The sequence below is a fragment of the Babylonia areolata genome, chromosome 25, assembly GCF_041734735.1.
Source record: "Babylonia areolata isolate BAREFJ2019XMU chromosome 25, ASM4173473v1, whole genome shotgun sequence".
Lineage (NCBI taxonomy): Eukaryota > Metazoa > Mollusca > Gastropoda > Neogastropoda > Buccinidae > Babylonia > Babylonia areolata.
In genome coordinates, this window is record NC_134900.1 from 36511800 (window position 1) to 36526799 (window position 15000).

The window sequence follows — 15000 nt, forward strand, 5'->3', positions numbered from 1 at the left end:
CACACACGCTCCCCCCCCCTCCCGTTCTCCATTACCCTCCCACACACACCTTATATGCCAACCAATTTTCCACATCAAAATGCTTTGAAACTTATATTGTTCGTAATTAACAAGTAACAACATCAAAAGGAGTGCGAGAACACTTCAAAGCAGATTTCTTTTTGTTGGTGTTGATTTTGTTGAGATGGCTTGCTTGGAGCGGATTGAACAAACCCAGCAGCTGTCGTGCTAATAGGGGAACACGAAATGGTTTTTCATGCCATCCACGTTCGCGCATATTCACACCCCCCCCACCCCCCACTCCCCCAACCCCCAACACGCAAGCACGCACGCACGCACACACACACAAGCACGCGCGCACACACGCACACACACACACACACAAGCACGCGCGCACACATACACATGCACACAAACTACACACACGCAAGCACGCACGCACACACACACACACACACACACACACACACACACACACACACACACACACACACACAAGCACGCGCGCGCACACACACTCACACACACACACAAGCACGCGCGCGCACACACACTCACACACAAGCACGCGCGCGCACACACACAAACACACACACATACACACTCGTACACCACCCACACCTCCACCCCCAAACCCCACCCTCATAAATTATGAACACGTTGTGGTTTGTGACTGTTGTCAGTGTTGGGAAAACTGAATGGTGTAAAAAGTGTGGCTGTGGTGTGTTGTGGACTTTGGTGTGAGTGCACTGAAAACACGACCTATCTTGTTGTATCACTGCAGTGCCTGTGTATTTCTTGAAGAGACACATTTCTTCTTCTTCTTCTTCTTCTTCTTCTTCTTCTTCTTCTTCTTCCCGTTACACGACCAACATTTGTATTTGTATTTGTATTTCTTTTTATCACATCAGATTTCTCTATGTGAAATTCGGGCCGCTCTCCCCAGGGAGAGCGCGTCGCTACACTACAGCGCCACCCTTTTTTTTTTTTGTATTTTTTTCCTGCGTGTAGTTTTATTTGTTTTTCCTATCGAAGTGGATTTTTCTACAGAATTTTGCGCCAGGAACAACCCTTTTGTTGTCGTGGGTTCTTTTACGTGCGCTAAATGCATGGTGCACACGGGACCTCGACTTGCCGATGACTCTGTCGCCTGTATGGCTTTGCTTCAGTGCTGACATTGAACGAAATCATGTGATTCACTGTGCCTGTAACAGCAAAGTGAGAGCTGTATTATCAATGGTTTCTCCAGTCAATGGAATACCATTTACTGCTTAGTCTTTTGTGAAGAACTATGACTCTCAAACTTGGAGGTAAAACTGCACTGGCTCTTAGTGCTGCAGCCTTGTGGGCTGGTTGGCCTTTGGGAACCATCCCAACGCCGACTGTCCTAAAACCCTCTTGGCCGAGAGAGTGGGGATGTACTTGGGCAAGACACTCTCCACTGTAATCAAATTCTAGCCCAAATAGTCGGAACAGCAGTTGCCTCCTCTGCTGTTCTGATGGTCATAGTCGAACACGACCGACTATCATATGGCTTTGTTTCAGTGCTGACATTGAATGAAATCATGTGATTGACTGTGCCTGTATGGCTTTGCTTCAGTGCTGACATTGAACGAAATCATGTGATTGACTGTGCCTGTATGGCTTTGTTTCAGTGCCGACTCTGAAGCACACGACAACGACAGCAGTGCGAACGGAAGGAAGAATCATCCGCTGGGACCTTGGCGGTCTGTTTTGTCCACCTACCTGACAGCCACAGACAGTGAGTGCTGGTGTGTGTGTGTGTGTGTGTGCGTGCGTGTGTGTGTGTGTGTGTGTGTGTGTGTGTGTGTGTGCATGTGTGTGTGTGTGTGTGTGTATGGGGAACCACTGTCTTTGTCTTTTCTATGTTGAGTCAAAAATCCATCGAGGCAGTCATGTGTTTTGTTCTGTAATGTCCGTGTTGTGTTCAGTGTAGCAAATTCAAGATTGAAAAAGGCTATGTCAGTCTTGAATGACAGCTAATTTGTGTTTCCATATTTCTTGTCATTGCTGCTGTGTGCACATGTCAATAATCGGTATCAGGGCAAGCCCGGAGCTACCTGTTTTTTGATGAAGTGTCTGGGTTTGTTCCAATGTGTCTTTTATTTACCTGTGTGCTAGCTGATTCGGTAACATATACAGCATTCGCTTGTAAATGGAGAGAGTCACCCCACTCTTTGTTGTTGCTTAGTCTTGCGATGAGCCTGTAGGGGTGGTGGATGCTTTGAGCATGCGTGTGTTCAGAGCACGAACCCATGTACCCGTTTAAACGAAACCCCGAAACTTTGGAGGGGTCAGGAGAGGAGGCCCCAAAGCGTCACGCTTCACGTGGTAAGCAAAACAAGCAAACACGCTTCTGTCATCTTCCCCACCCCACCACCTGAACAGTGGGTACACCTCCTTGTAACCACCGCAGAGCTGGCACCCGTCATTTTTCAGGGTTTTTAGCAACGCCGTGGACACTACAGACAGGGTCACTGTACTTCTTCTTCTGACCGCTTTCCCCAACCACAGCAACGCTGTCATTGTGTAAGTGTGTAGAACGATACAGAAAGGAAGCAGCTGCAAGTTTGCTTGGGGTTTTGTGTTCCTAAATATATGGAATTTACCGTGGAATTGAGAACCTTCTTCACAATAAGCCAGCTTAACAGCGGCTGAGTTCGCTCATGCAACCCATCCCAGGTGCATCAATCAGATGCCTCTTTGAAGTTTAGGCCTCACGATACGTTTTTTTGGTTTTGTGTCTGTCAGGTGTGTACACGAGCTGACGTGTGACTGCTACACAGACAGACAGACAGACAGAGACAGACAGACACACACACACACACACACACACACACACACACACACAGCATGGGGGAGGGGACAGTGGAGAAGAAGGAGGACCCTGGTGTTGACGTCAACTGTTTCCAACGTCTGAAGTCCGAGTTCCGCCTGAAGAACTTTGGGCTGGGCCACTCCTCGCCACGCCTCTTTGTCACCTCACAGGTGAGTGATGGGTGATGTATGACACATTGATTTGCACTGGCCACACCTCTTTGTTACCTCACAGGTGAGTGATGGGTGATGTGTGACATTGAGTGCACTGGCCACGCCTCTTTGTTACCTCACAGGTGAGTGATGGGTGATGTGTGACACATTGAGTGCACTGGCCACGCCTCTTTGTCACCTCACAGGTGAGTGATGGGTGATGTATGACACATTGATTTGCACTGGCCACGCCTCTTTGTCACCTCACAGGTGAGTGATGGGTGATGTATGACACATTGATTTGCACTGGCCACGCCTCTTTGTCACCTCACACGTGAGTGATGGGTGATTGATTGCACTGGCCACGCCTCTTTGTCACCTCACACGTGAGTGATGGGTGATAATTGGCACCTTAATTTACAGGCCACGCCTCTTTGTCACCTCACAGGTAGAGTGATAGGTAATGTATGGCGCCTTGATTGTACAGGCCACGTCTCCTTGTCACCTCACAGGTAGAGTGATAGGTAATGTATGGCGCCTTGATTGTACAGGCCACGCCTTTTTGTCACCTCACAGGTGGGTGATGGGTGATGAATGATGCATTGATTGCACGGGCCACGCCTCAGAGTGGATTTGTTCTCTCTCTTCCATCGGATCAGAAAACTACAAGTATCATATACTGGCAGAACTGTCGCAATTCCTTCTTTAAATCAATACCAGTAGTATTTGCCTGCATTAAACTGATTTAACGCAATTAGAAATTTTCAGCTACGAACTGGTTAAAAGTGCTTAGTTTGATGTGACTTAAATTAAGATTATGAATTATGATCAACACTTCATATATTTCATTATAAAGGTGGTATTAAGCTCTGTTTCGTGTCCAATCTGACGTAAACTGGTTTAGGAATCATTTAGAAATCTATCATTGAAACCTAGCAACAAACACAAATTTCAGCATTTCCTTCCCCACCAGAACTGATTTGTTTGCATCCGTAAAGTGTCCATCACTGTGGCTAGCATGACCTACATTAATGGCGTGACAAATGTTAGCATCGGCTATTTTTCACAGGTGTAGCTCTTGAGCTCCCCATTCGGCGGTTCACACACATGATCTGCTGCCTAACATTATGCTGCACAATACAATACAATACAATACAATACAATACATCTTTATTCATCCCTTTGGAAATTAATTGTGTACCCATAGGCTCGTCACTCCCCAACAACACCTCAGTCTCTTTTCATCTTTTCCTCCTTTAATTAACCGTCATAAAATAAATACAATAGAAAACCCTTTGCGACTGGCCTTCTCTATATGTCTCTGGCCTTGTGTGAGGATCTTTCTGTCCTGTCACTCTTTCTATATCTATCCTGTTAATTCTTTGATCTTTATATCCCCTTTTATCTACTGTGTGAGGATCTCTCAGCCCTTTCACTCTTTCTATATCTATCCTGTTGATTCCTTGATCTTCATATCCCCTTTTATCTACTCTGTGAGGATCTTTCTGCACTTTCACTCTTTCTATCCTGTGATTCCTTGATCCTTTATGGCCTTCTTTTATTAACCACCCGGGGTTCACGATTGACACTTTGCTTTGCACGGCGGGTGGCTCTCGTGTTTTGCCGGGTGGACGTGTGGCGGACAGTGGGGAGGCTACCCGTGGTTGTACGTCGGGTGGCGGGTGGTGTGGGCGCTGTACCACCTCGGGTGGATCGTGTACAACTGGGTGGACGACGCCCTCAATACGGAGCGGCCAGGCACCTGGCTGGTGTACCTGACCAACTGGGGATACTTCCTCCTCACCTTCAACACCCTGCTCCAGGCGTTGGTCGTCTGCATCGTCACCTGCACCTCCACACCGGTTGAAGGTGAGGGGTCGGGTCAGGGGGCGTGGTGTGGTGTGGTTTGGTGTGGTGTGTGTGGTGGGATGTGGTGGTGGTGGTGTGTGTGTGTGTGTGGGGGGGGGGGGTATGGTGGGGTGGTGTGTGGTGTGGTGTGGTGGTGTGGCGTTGTGTAATGTGATGTGATGTGGTGTGGTGTGGCGTGCGCGGGCGCGCATGTGTGTGTGTGATTTGCATGCATGTGCCAATGCTTTTTTTTTTGTTTTGTTTTGCATTCAAATAAGCATTTCCTTTGGCCGTACTTCTCTTCTTCTGCTTCTGATTATCATTAGTGTTGTTATTATGATTGTTATTATTATTGTTAGAATAGAATAGAATATGTCTTTATTACCAAGTGTACCGGGGTCACAAGGAATATTGGGGGTAGGGGGGTCGGGGGGGGGGGGGGGCGGTAGTACATAACAAGATACGAACATGAATCGAAAATCATACACTAACACAGATACAGTAGAAATTAGGATACATACAAGTGCATATCAATATAAAAACTGCTGCATACTCACTCATGCACGCACTGCACACACACACACACACACACACACACACACACACACACACACACACACACAAACTCTCTCTCTCACACACACACACACACACACACACACACACACACACAAACTCTCTCTCTCTCTCTCTCTCTCTCTCTCTCACACACACACACACACACACACACACACACACACACACACAGAAGCTCTATAATACATGTAGATGGGGCTGATGACTAGATCTTCAGGTAGATGGTTGTTGATTCTTCTTCTTCTTCTTATCATTATTATATAAAATTATCATCATAATAATCATCATCATTGATCAATGTATGTGACTCAATGGCAGATAGACGTGATGCGTGGTACCTGAAGATGACCTGGCTTGTCTACACGCTGGCCAGTGTTAGCAGTATCCTGATCACCGTTCTCTTCTATGGCTTGCTGTTTGATGGTACGTCGCACCTAACTCCTCTTTCTGTCTGCGTGTCCGTCTGTCTGTCAGTCTGGCTGCCTGTGTGTCCGTCTGGCTTGGCTGTCTGGCTGTCTGTCTGGCTGGCTGGGTGAGTGGGTGGCTGGCTGGCTGAGTCTCCAGGAGCGTGTGTGGGAGAGGTCGGTAGGAAAGAAGAGCAAGTGATCGGTGGGTTGGTTATGGTGTTAGTGCGAGGGGCAGATGGAGAGCTTTTACACGTGTGTGTGTGTGTGTGTGTGAGAGAGAGAGAGAGAGAGAGCGTGCACACACACACACACACACATATATATATATATATATATATATATATATATATATATCGAGAGAGAGAGAAAGAATTTGTGTGTCTATGTTGAGATGACCAACAAGGGGAGAGCACTATTGAGCGCATTGATGCATGCGTTGTGATGACCAACAGGGGAGAGCACTGAGTACATTGATGGGGAGACTTAACAGAGGATGATAGACAGATAGATAGATAAAGAGGAGAGAGAGAGAGAGAGGGAGAGTTAGAGATTCAAGATTCAAAAATTTTATTACTCAAGGATAAAGATTTTAGGCATCGCCCAGTCTTCCAATCTGTCCTTGTGACAACAATAACAATAACAACATTAACGATAACGACAAAAAAAAAGAAGAAAAAAAGTTAACATTGCTACATCCACTGCTACCACAACGAAGAATGATCACCACCATCATCATTAACATTATAAAAAGTAATAAAACGAACGCATTCATACATTCATATCCATACACATGCACACACTCTCTCCACCCAACACACACACACACACACATATATGTATGTATATATATATATATATATATATATATATATATATATATTTATGCACATACAGAGACATGACCGAGGTGAGAAACATATAGCGGACATAAAGAAAATAGAGAAGCACAACTTTACCATTGCACATATACAAAAGTGATTAATCTGCTGATGCAGATGTTAAGGTAATAACATCCATTTACAGGCGAACAAGTAAGAACAAAGCACAAAGGCAGAAATAAAATAAATTCACTGCATGTAGGTATAGATACAAACTTCACGGAAAAAGCAGGATTTTTTGTATTTTTTAGCTGGTTATTATTTTAAAAAAAAGAAAAGAAAAAAAGCAAGCTTTGTGGGCCTATTGTTTGTGGAGCAGAAGTGAGAGTAAGTGTGTGTGTCTGTGTCGTGATGACACTGAGTATGGTGATGTCTGTGTCGTGATGACCAACAGGGGAGAGCACTGAGTACATTGATGTCTGTGTCGTGAGAGGAGAGGGACAGAGAAAGATGCAGAGAAAGAGATAGATAGAGAGAAAGAGAGAGAGAGAGAGTGAGAGAGAGGGGTGGGGGTGGAAGAGACAGAGTGTGTGTGTCCGTGTTGTAATGACCAACAAATGGGAGAGCACTGAGTACATTGATGTCTGTGTCGTGAGAGGAGAGGGACAGAGAAAGATGCAGAGAAAGAGATAGATAGAGAGAGAGAGAGAGTGAGAGAGAGGGGTGGGGGTGGAAGAGACAGAGTGTGTGTGTCCGTGTTGTAATGACCAACAAATGGGAGAGAGAGCACTGAGTACATTTTGATGCACGCGCTGTGCTGTGATGACACCCTACAGGGCATTTCGAACTGCTGAGCACCGTGACGCACCTGCTGACGTCAGTCTACGTCATCCTGGACCTGGCCGTCACCGCCATCCCCGTCCGCCTCCTACACGTCATCTACCCCGTCATCTTCGCCGTCGTCTACGTCGTCTTCAGCGTCATCTACTGGGCGGCGGATGGCGTGAACTCCAAGGGAGACCCCTACATCTACGAGGTCCTGCACTGGGAGGAAGCGGAGAAGGCGGTGCCCATAGCCGTGGGGGTGATCTTGGTGGGGGTGCCGTTGGGACACCTGGTTCTCTGGTCCCTCTACATGCTGAGGGTGCAGGTGGCCCGCTGCATAGGGGCAGGGGGCGAGGGGGAGGAGGCAGGGGCGGGGAAAGGGGTGGAGGAGGGGGTGGGGGAGGGCGTGGAGGCCAAGGGGAAAAACTGTGGCGGTGGTGGTGGTGACGGTGGTGGTGGTCCTGTCACTGCTAAAGCTCAGGAACCGTGAAGGTGGTGGTGTTTTCGTTTTCTCTTGTTTGTTTGGTTTGGGTCTTTTGTTGTTGTTATTTTGTTGGTTTTTTTTTGTGATGGGTTATATTTTTACTTTTTGTCACAACTGATCTCTGTGTAATCGTGATATTTAGGGGCTGCTCTTCCACCCCACGTCCCTCCTCCCTTCACAAAACCGCCCCCCCCCTCCGCTCCCCTACGGGAAAGAAAACGCGCCGCCACAGTGCAGTGCCACACACACACAATATATATATATATATATATATATATATATATAATGTGTATGTACACACACACACACACATACACACACACACACACATATATATATATATATATATAAAATATTAGTTGTTTCTGTCTGTCATGTATATTCATTTTCCTATCAAAAGGGATTTTCTCCACAGAATGTCTCAAGGGGGCAACGCTTTTATTGCCGTTGGTTCTTTCTTCCGGTCTTCTGCACACGGGACTTAAGGTTGACCGTCCTCGTCCGAAAGACTAGGACTCGGACCACCATTGCTTTTTTGTGTGTGTGTGTGCTGAAGTTTTGTTTCGCGGTTTTATTGACTCACTTGTGTAAACAGTGTGCGTCTATGTAATAGCACGGTGTCTGGCTCTCTCCCTCTCTCTCTCTCTGTCTCTCTCTCTCTCTGTGTGTCTCTCTGTCTCTCTCTGTCTCTCTCTCTCTCTCTGTGAGTCAATCCACTTGCTCTCGATCGGAATGTGCTGGTATTGGTTCGAATCTGCTAAGTACTCTCTTTTTTCTTTTCCTTTTTTTCCATGAAATTTTATATTGTTAAATATAGAACACATTTTTATCGGATAAAGTGTGTATCACAAGTGCCTTGAAGGCCTTGCCTCTCTTGTTTTATTGTATTTTTCTGCTTTTTTTTGTCTTTCTTATTTTTGGCTGTTGTGTGAATAACATGATCTGTTTCTGTTGTCCGTGTGTGTGTGTGTGTGTGTGTGTGTGTGTGTGTGTGTGTGTGTAGGGGGAGGTGCGGTGCGTGGGAGTATATTGTAGAATCTGTCGCAAATCTGTTCTAAATAGAATTCAGTTTGATGAATTATGATGGACCTGCTCAATTTATTGTGAAACAAGCCGTTTTGGTTTGACTCAGAAGTTAATGTGTTAGATGAATCTGCTCAATGTATTGTCTAAACAGAGAGATGTGTTTTTAATGTGTATGTGTTTAATCCTTTGCAAACGTTTCCAATCTCTGTGGCGTAGCTGTGATATTATACACTGGAAATGACCAAGCTGTACAACTATTATCAGAATGAAATCCCCCTGCAAATACGGAACTATTCTACCTAGAGACTGTTAATGACTCATGTAGCTGTGATGAAATTTGTTCAGAAAGAAGTGTGGTATTGTGACGAAAACACGACCTATCGAATGAAGAATTTGTTCAGAAAGAAGTGTATTATTGCGACGAAAACACGACCTATCGAATGAAGAATTTGTTCAGAAAGAAGTGTATTATTGCGACGAAAACACTACCTATCAAATGAAGAATTTGTTCAGAAAGAAGTGTGTTATTGTGGTGAAAAGACAACCCATCAAGCGAACGGATTTGTACAGAAGTGATGACGAACATGGAGCCAGACGTGGATGAACTGATCTTTCTTTTCTTTTCTTTTTTTTTTTTTTTTACCTTTTCCTGACTGAGCTTTTCACTTGATTCCAACTGAACTTTTCATCTGATTACAGCTGAACGTTTTCACCTGGTTCCAGCTGAACGTTTTCACCTGATTCCAAGTGAACTTTTCACCTGATATTAACTGAACTTTTCACTTGATTCCAACTGAACTTTTTAAAAGATTCCAACCGAACATCTCAGTGGATTCCAACTGAACTTTTTCACCCGATTCCAGCTGAACTTTTCACCTGGTTCCATTTGAACTTTTCACCTGATTCCAGCTGAACTTTTCACCTGATTCCAACTGAACTTTTCAAATGATTTCAACTAAACTTTTCACCTGATTCCAACTGAACTTTTCACTTGATTCCAACTAAACTTTTCACCTGATTCCAGCTTAACTTTTCACCTGATTCCAACTGAACTTTTCACTTGATTCCAGCTGAACTTTTCACCTGATTTCAACTAATTCCAACTGAACTTTTCACCTGATTTCAACTAATTCCAACTGAACTTTTCACCTGATTTCAACTAATTCCAACTGAACTTTTCACCTGATTTCACCTGATTCCAGATTAACCTTTCACCTAATTCTAACTGGTCTATCTAACCTTATTCTAAAACAGGGTTTTAAACTTATTCAAGCACAGCCTTTTTTCCTGAACCGTATTCTGACTGGACGTTTTAACCGTATTCTATCAAAACCTTTAACCTTATTTAAACACAACTTTTTTTTTCTAAACCTTATTATATCTGGTTTTTTAATCTCATTGTATCAATACCGTTTTAAACTTATTCAAACAGAACATTTTTTTTCCAAACCGTATTCTAACCTGACGTTTCAACCTTATTCTATCAAAACCTGTTAAAACTTATTCAAACACAGCTTTTTTTTTTCGAAACCTTATTCTAACCGGACGTTTTAACTTCATTCTTACTGAACTTGTAACAATAGCCGGGTTTCTCTTAGCTGGGTATATGTTTGATTTTTTTTTTTTTTTTAGAATTGACAAGCAGTTTGCCATGAAATGGCCATTGCGGTCGACTGGGCTAAAAACACTATGGTTTGGTTTTGTTTGCATGTGAACTCGGCTTTTTAATTAATGAATTAACATCAGTTGGGTTTCCTGAAATGGTCCCTGCAGTAGGCTGGGCCATAAACAACTTGGGTTCAGAAAGGGGGATGGCAATAAAGGAGTTCATTTGTCTGTCTGCGTGTCCGTCTGTGTGTCTGTCTTTCTCTCTGTTTTTCTGTCTGTTTCTCTTCCTCCCTCCCTCCGTCCTCATCTCTCTCTATGTGTGTCTGTGTCTCTGTCTCGCTGTCTGTGTCTCTGTCTCTGCCTGTCTCTCTCTCTCTCTCTCTGTGTCTCTGTCTGTCTGTCTGTGTCTGTGTCTCTGCCTGTCTCTCTGTGTCTCTGTGTGTCTGTCTGTCTCTCTGTCTCTGTCTCTGCCTGTCTCTCTCTCTCTCTCTCTGTGTCTCTGTATGTCTGTCTGTCTCTCTGTGTCTCTCTCTTCCTGTCTCTGCCTGTCTCTCTCTGTGTCTGTCTCTGTCTGTCTGTATGTATGTCTCTCTCTCTCCTCTCTCTTCCTGTCTCTGTCTGTCTCCGTGTTTTCCCTTTCTCTTTCAGAGAATAGTGGCAAAATTTTATCTCAAGCAAAATATACATTTCTCATCATTTAATGATATGAAGATATCAAAACAACATTCAGGAGAGAGACAGAGACAGACACAGAGACAGAGATACACAAACAGACAGACAGAGACAGAGAAAGAGAGGAGAGAGAGAAATGAACTAACGGAGGAATGAAAGTTTCCCCAAGTTGTGTTCGTTGACGGAGAGGGAGCAGCGAGAACACACTAACGCAACAAAGTTATTGGCATTTCAACTGACAAAACAGAAACTGACAGAGTCTGTCATTCACAAACACCCGTGTTAACAGGCGCCATAAACTACAAACACCTGTGTTAACTTACTCTGTAAACCATGAACACCCTGTTGACGTATACCGAAAACCACAAATATGAACAGACACACTGTGAATCACATAAACACCTGTGTTTACAGACACTGTAAACCACAAACGCCCGTGTTAACATACACTATGAACCACAAACGCCCGTGTTAACATACACTGTAAACCACAAACACCCGTGTTAACATACACTATGAACCACAAACACCCGTGTTAACATACACTGTAAACCACAAACACCCGTGTCAACAGACACTATAAACCACAAACCACCCATGTTGAAGACACTGTAAACCACAAACACCCGTGTTAACAGACGGACACTATGAACAACAAACACCCGTGTTATAAGACACTGTTAACAACAAACACCCGTGTTAACATACACTGTAAACCACAAACACCCGTGTTAACATACACTGTAAACCATAAACACCCGTGTCAACAGACACTATAAACCACAAACACCAGTGTTAACATACACTATAAACCACAAACCACCCATGTTAACAGACACTATAAACCACAAACTACCCGTGTTCACAGACACTGTAAACCACAAACACCAGTGTTAACATACACTATAAACCACAAACCACCCGTGTTAACAGACACTATAAACCACAAACACCTGTGTTAACATACACTATAAGCCACAAACTACCCGTGTTCACAGACACTATAAACAACAAGCACCAGTGTTAACATACACTATAAGCCACAAACTACCCGTGTTCACAGACACTATAAACAACAAGCACCAGTGTTAACATACACTATAAACCACAAACCACCCGTGTTAACAGACACTATAAACCACAAACACCTGTGTTAACATACACTATAAGCCACAAACTACCCGTGTTCACAGACACTATAAACCACAAACACCTGTGTTAACATACACTATAAGCCACAAACTACCCGTGTTCACAGACACTATAAACAACAAGCACCAGTGTTAACATACACTGTAAACCACAAACACCAGTGTTAACATACACTATAAACCACAAACTCCCCGTGTTAACAGACACTATAAACCACAAACTACCCGTGTTCACAGACACTATAAACAACAAGCACCAGTGTTAACATACACTATAAACCACAAACAGTTTCGACCAACGACAGTGTTCACAGATACTGTAAACATCAAACACCTGTGTTAACAGACGGACACTATGAACCACAAACACCCGTGTTATAAGACACTATTAACAACAAACACCCGTGTTAACACACGGACACTATGAACCACAAACACCCGTGTTATAAGACACTGTTAACAACAGACACCCGTGTTAACAGACGGACACTATGAACCACAAACACCCGTGTTATAAGACACTGTTAACAACAAACACCTGTGTTAACAGACGGACACTATGAACCACAAACACCCGTGTTATAAGACACTGTTAACAACGAACACCCGTGTTAACAGACGGACACTATGAACAACAAACACCCGTGTTATAAGACACTGTTAACAACAAACACCTGTGTTAACAGACGGACACTATGAACCACAAACACCCGTGTTATAAGACACTGTTAACAACAAACACCCGTGTTAACAGACGGACACTATCAACCACAAACACCCGTGTTATAAGACACTGTTAACAACAAACACCCGTTTTAACAGACGGACACTATCAACCACAAACACCCGTGTTAACAGACGTGTACTATTAACCACAAACACCCGTATGATCATACAGACCCGATTTAAATGACCCTCCACTGCATACCCTGCATCGAAAGTCAGATCACGAAAATTCCCTTAGGTTTAAAATGTCCGGAAAATAGCAGAGTTTAATTGCGTACTGGCTAACTCCTTTAAGTTTTTCAGGGCTGGGGAATAGGTGTTGTAAAGGTTTCAGTTTTTCAGGGCTGCGGTCTGGGCCGTGTTGTGAAGGCTTCAGTTTTTTCAGGGCTGTAGTCTTGGTGTTGTGAAGGTTTCAGTTTTTCAGGGTGAAGGTTTCAGTTTTTCAGGGTGAAGGTTTCAGTTTTTTCAGGGCTGCGGTCTTGGTGTTGTAAAGGTTTCAGTTTTTCAGGGTGAAGGTTTCAGTTTTTCAGGGTTTTTCAGGGTGAAGGTTTCAGTTTTTCAGGGCTGTAGTCTTGGTGTTGTGAAGGTTTCAGGTCAGGTTTTTCAGGGCTGCGGTGTTGGTGTTGTGAAGGTTTCAGGTCAGGTTTTTCAGGGCTGCGGTGTTGGTGTTGTGAAGGCTTCAGTTTTTCAGGGCTGTAGTCTTGGTGTTGTGAAGGTTTCAGGTCAAGTTTTTCAGGGCTGCGACAGTTTGAAACGGGAGAGCACTGCCCTGAGATATCTTACATGTGTGGACGAAGGGAAGTAACTCTGTCAACGTTGTCACGATTCGTTTCGCTCCAGGATCAAACAGGAGCGGCGGAACTTAGTATTCACAACCATGCCGAACTTACCCCCCCACCCCCACCCCCGACCCCCCGGTGCGAATTAACCGTCGTGTTGGGGAGAGGTGGGGATGGGGGTGGGGGGGGGGGGACTGTTAGTTCACAACTGATCGTGAAACTGTCGTTGGTCGAAACTGTTACTCTCTCTCTCTCTCTCTCTCTCACACACACACACACACACTGTGCACTTGCACACACATACACTTACACATGCATGAGAGCACACGTTCACACACACACACACACACACACACACACACACACACACACACACACACACACACACAAAAATTACACGTCTGTCATCCCTAAAAAGAAGCGTACAAAGACAGAAAAGACGAGGAGAAGAACACACGCTTGGCATCGGACTGAACGGGTGTTGAAACGCGCCTCGCTGGCAAAATAGCGTTGGACAATGACGTCCATCCACTGCCCAAGCTGACCAAATTGTTGTCCTGAACTGGACAAACCGATAGTTCACCTTATCGATGGGCTAAGCGTGTCATGAAAAAAAAGAAGAAAAAAAAAAGAAAAAAAAAAGAAAAAGAAAAAAAGACCAAGCAAGATAATTGAAAAAAAAAAGCAAAAAAAGCGGTCATTCAGTTGACGAATGTTTGTTGTACAGTTTATTTATTTATTTATGTATGTACGCTCATAGTTGACTTCATCAAGTTTTTGCGTCTTATACATATTATTATTAGTAATAGAAGTTCTTTTTTTTTGCATTTATCTATTATTTATTCACCCTTTTTTTTTCAAGGCCTGACTAAGCGCGTTGGGTTATGCTGCTGGTCAGGCATCTGCTTGGCAGATGTGGATGTAGCGTATATGGATTTGTTCGAACGCAGTGACGCCTCCTTGAGCTACAGAAACAAATATCGTCGTTGGTAATGACCCGCACCATCTTCCACGCCTTCACTCATCCTGCCATCCTTGTTGTTCTGTTGTTGTTGTTGTTGTTCTTCTTCTTCTTATCACAATTGTCGT

The 15000-nt window shown here is 44.2% G+C and overlaps 1 protein-coding gene across 2 annotated transcripts in view; it reads left to right on the top strand.

The window, feature by feature from the left end:
• The window catches only part of LOC143299387 (protein rolling stone-like), a 22109-nt gene extending 11313 nt beyond the window's left edge, over positions 1–10796 (top strand). For both annotated transcript variants that reach the window (XM_076612561.1, XM_076612560.1), the window contains 5 exons: positions 1656–1762; positions 2773–3009; positions 4638–4860; positions 5734–5838; positions 7477–10796. In XM_076612561.1, coding sequence (XP_076468676.1) covers positions 2875–3009; positions 4638–4860; positions 5734–5838; positions 7477–7955 — 942 coding nt within the window. In that variant the 5' untranslated portion in view covers positions 1656–1762; positions 2773–2874 and the 3' untranslated portion in view covers positions 7956–10796. The remainder of the gene's footprint in view (positions 1–1655; positions 1763–2772; positions 3010–4637; positions 4861–5733; positions 5839–7476) is intronic.
• The last annotated feature ends 4204 nt before the right edge of the window (positions 10797–15000 follow it).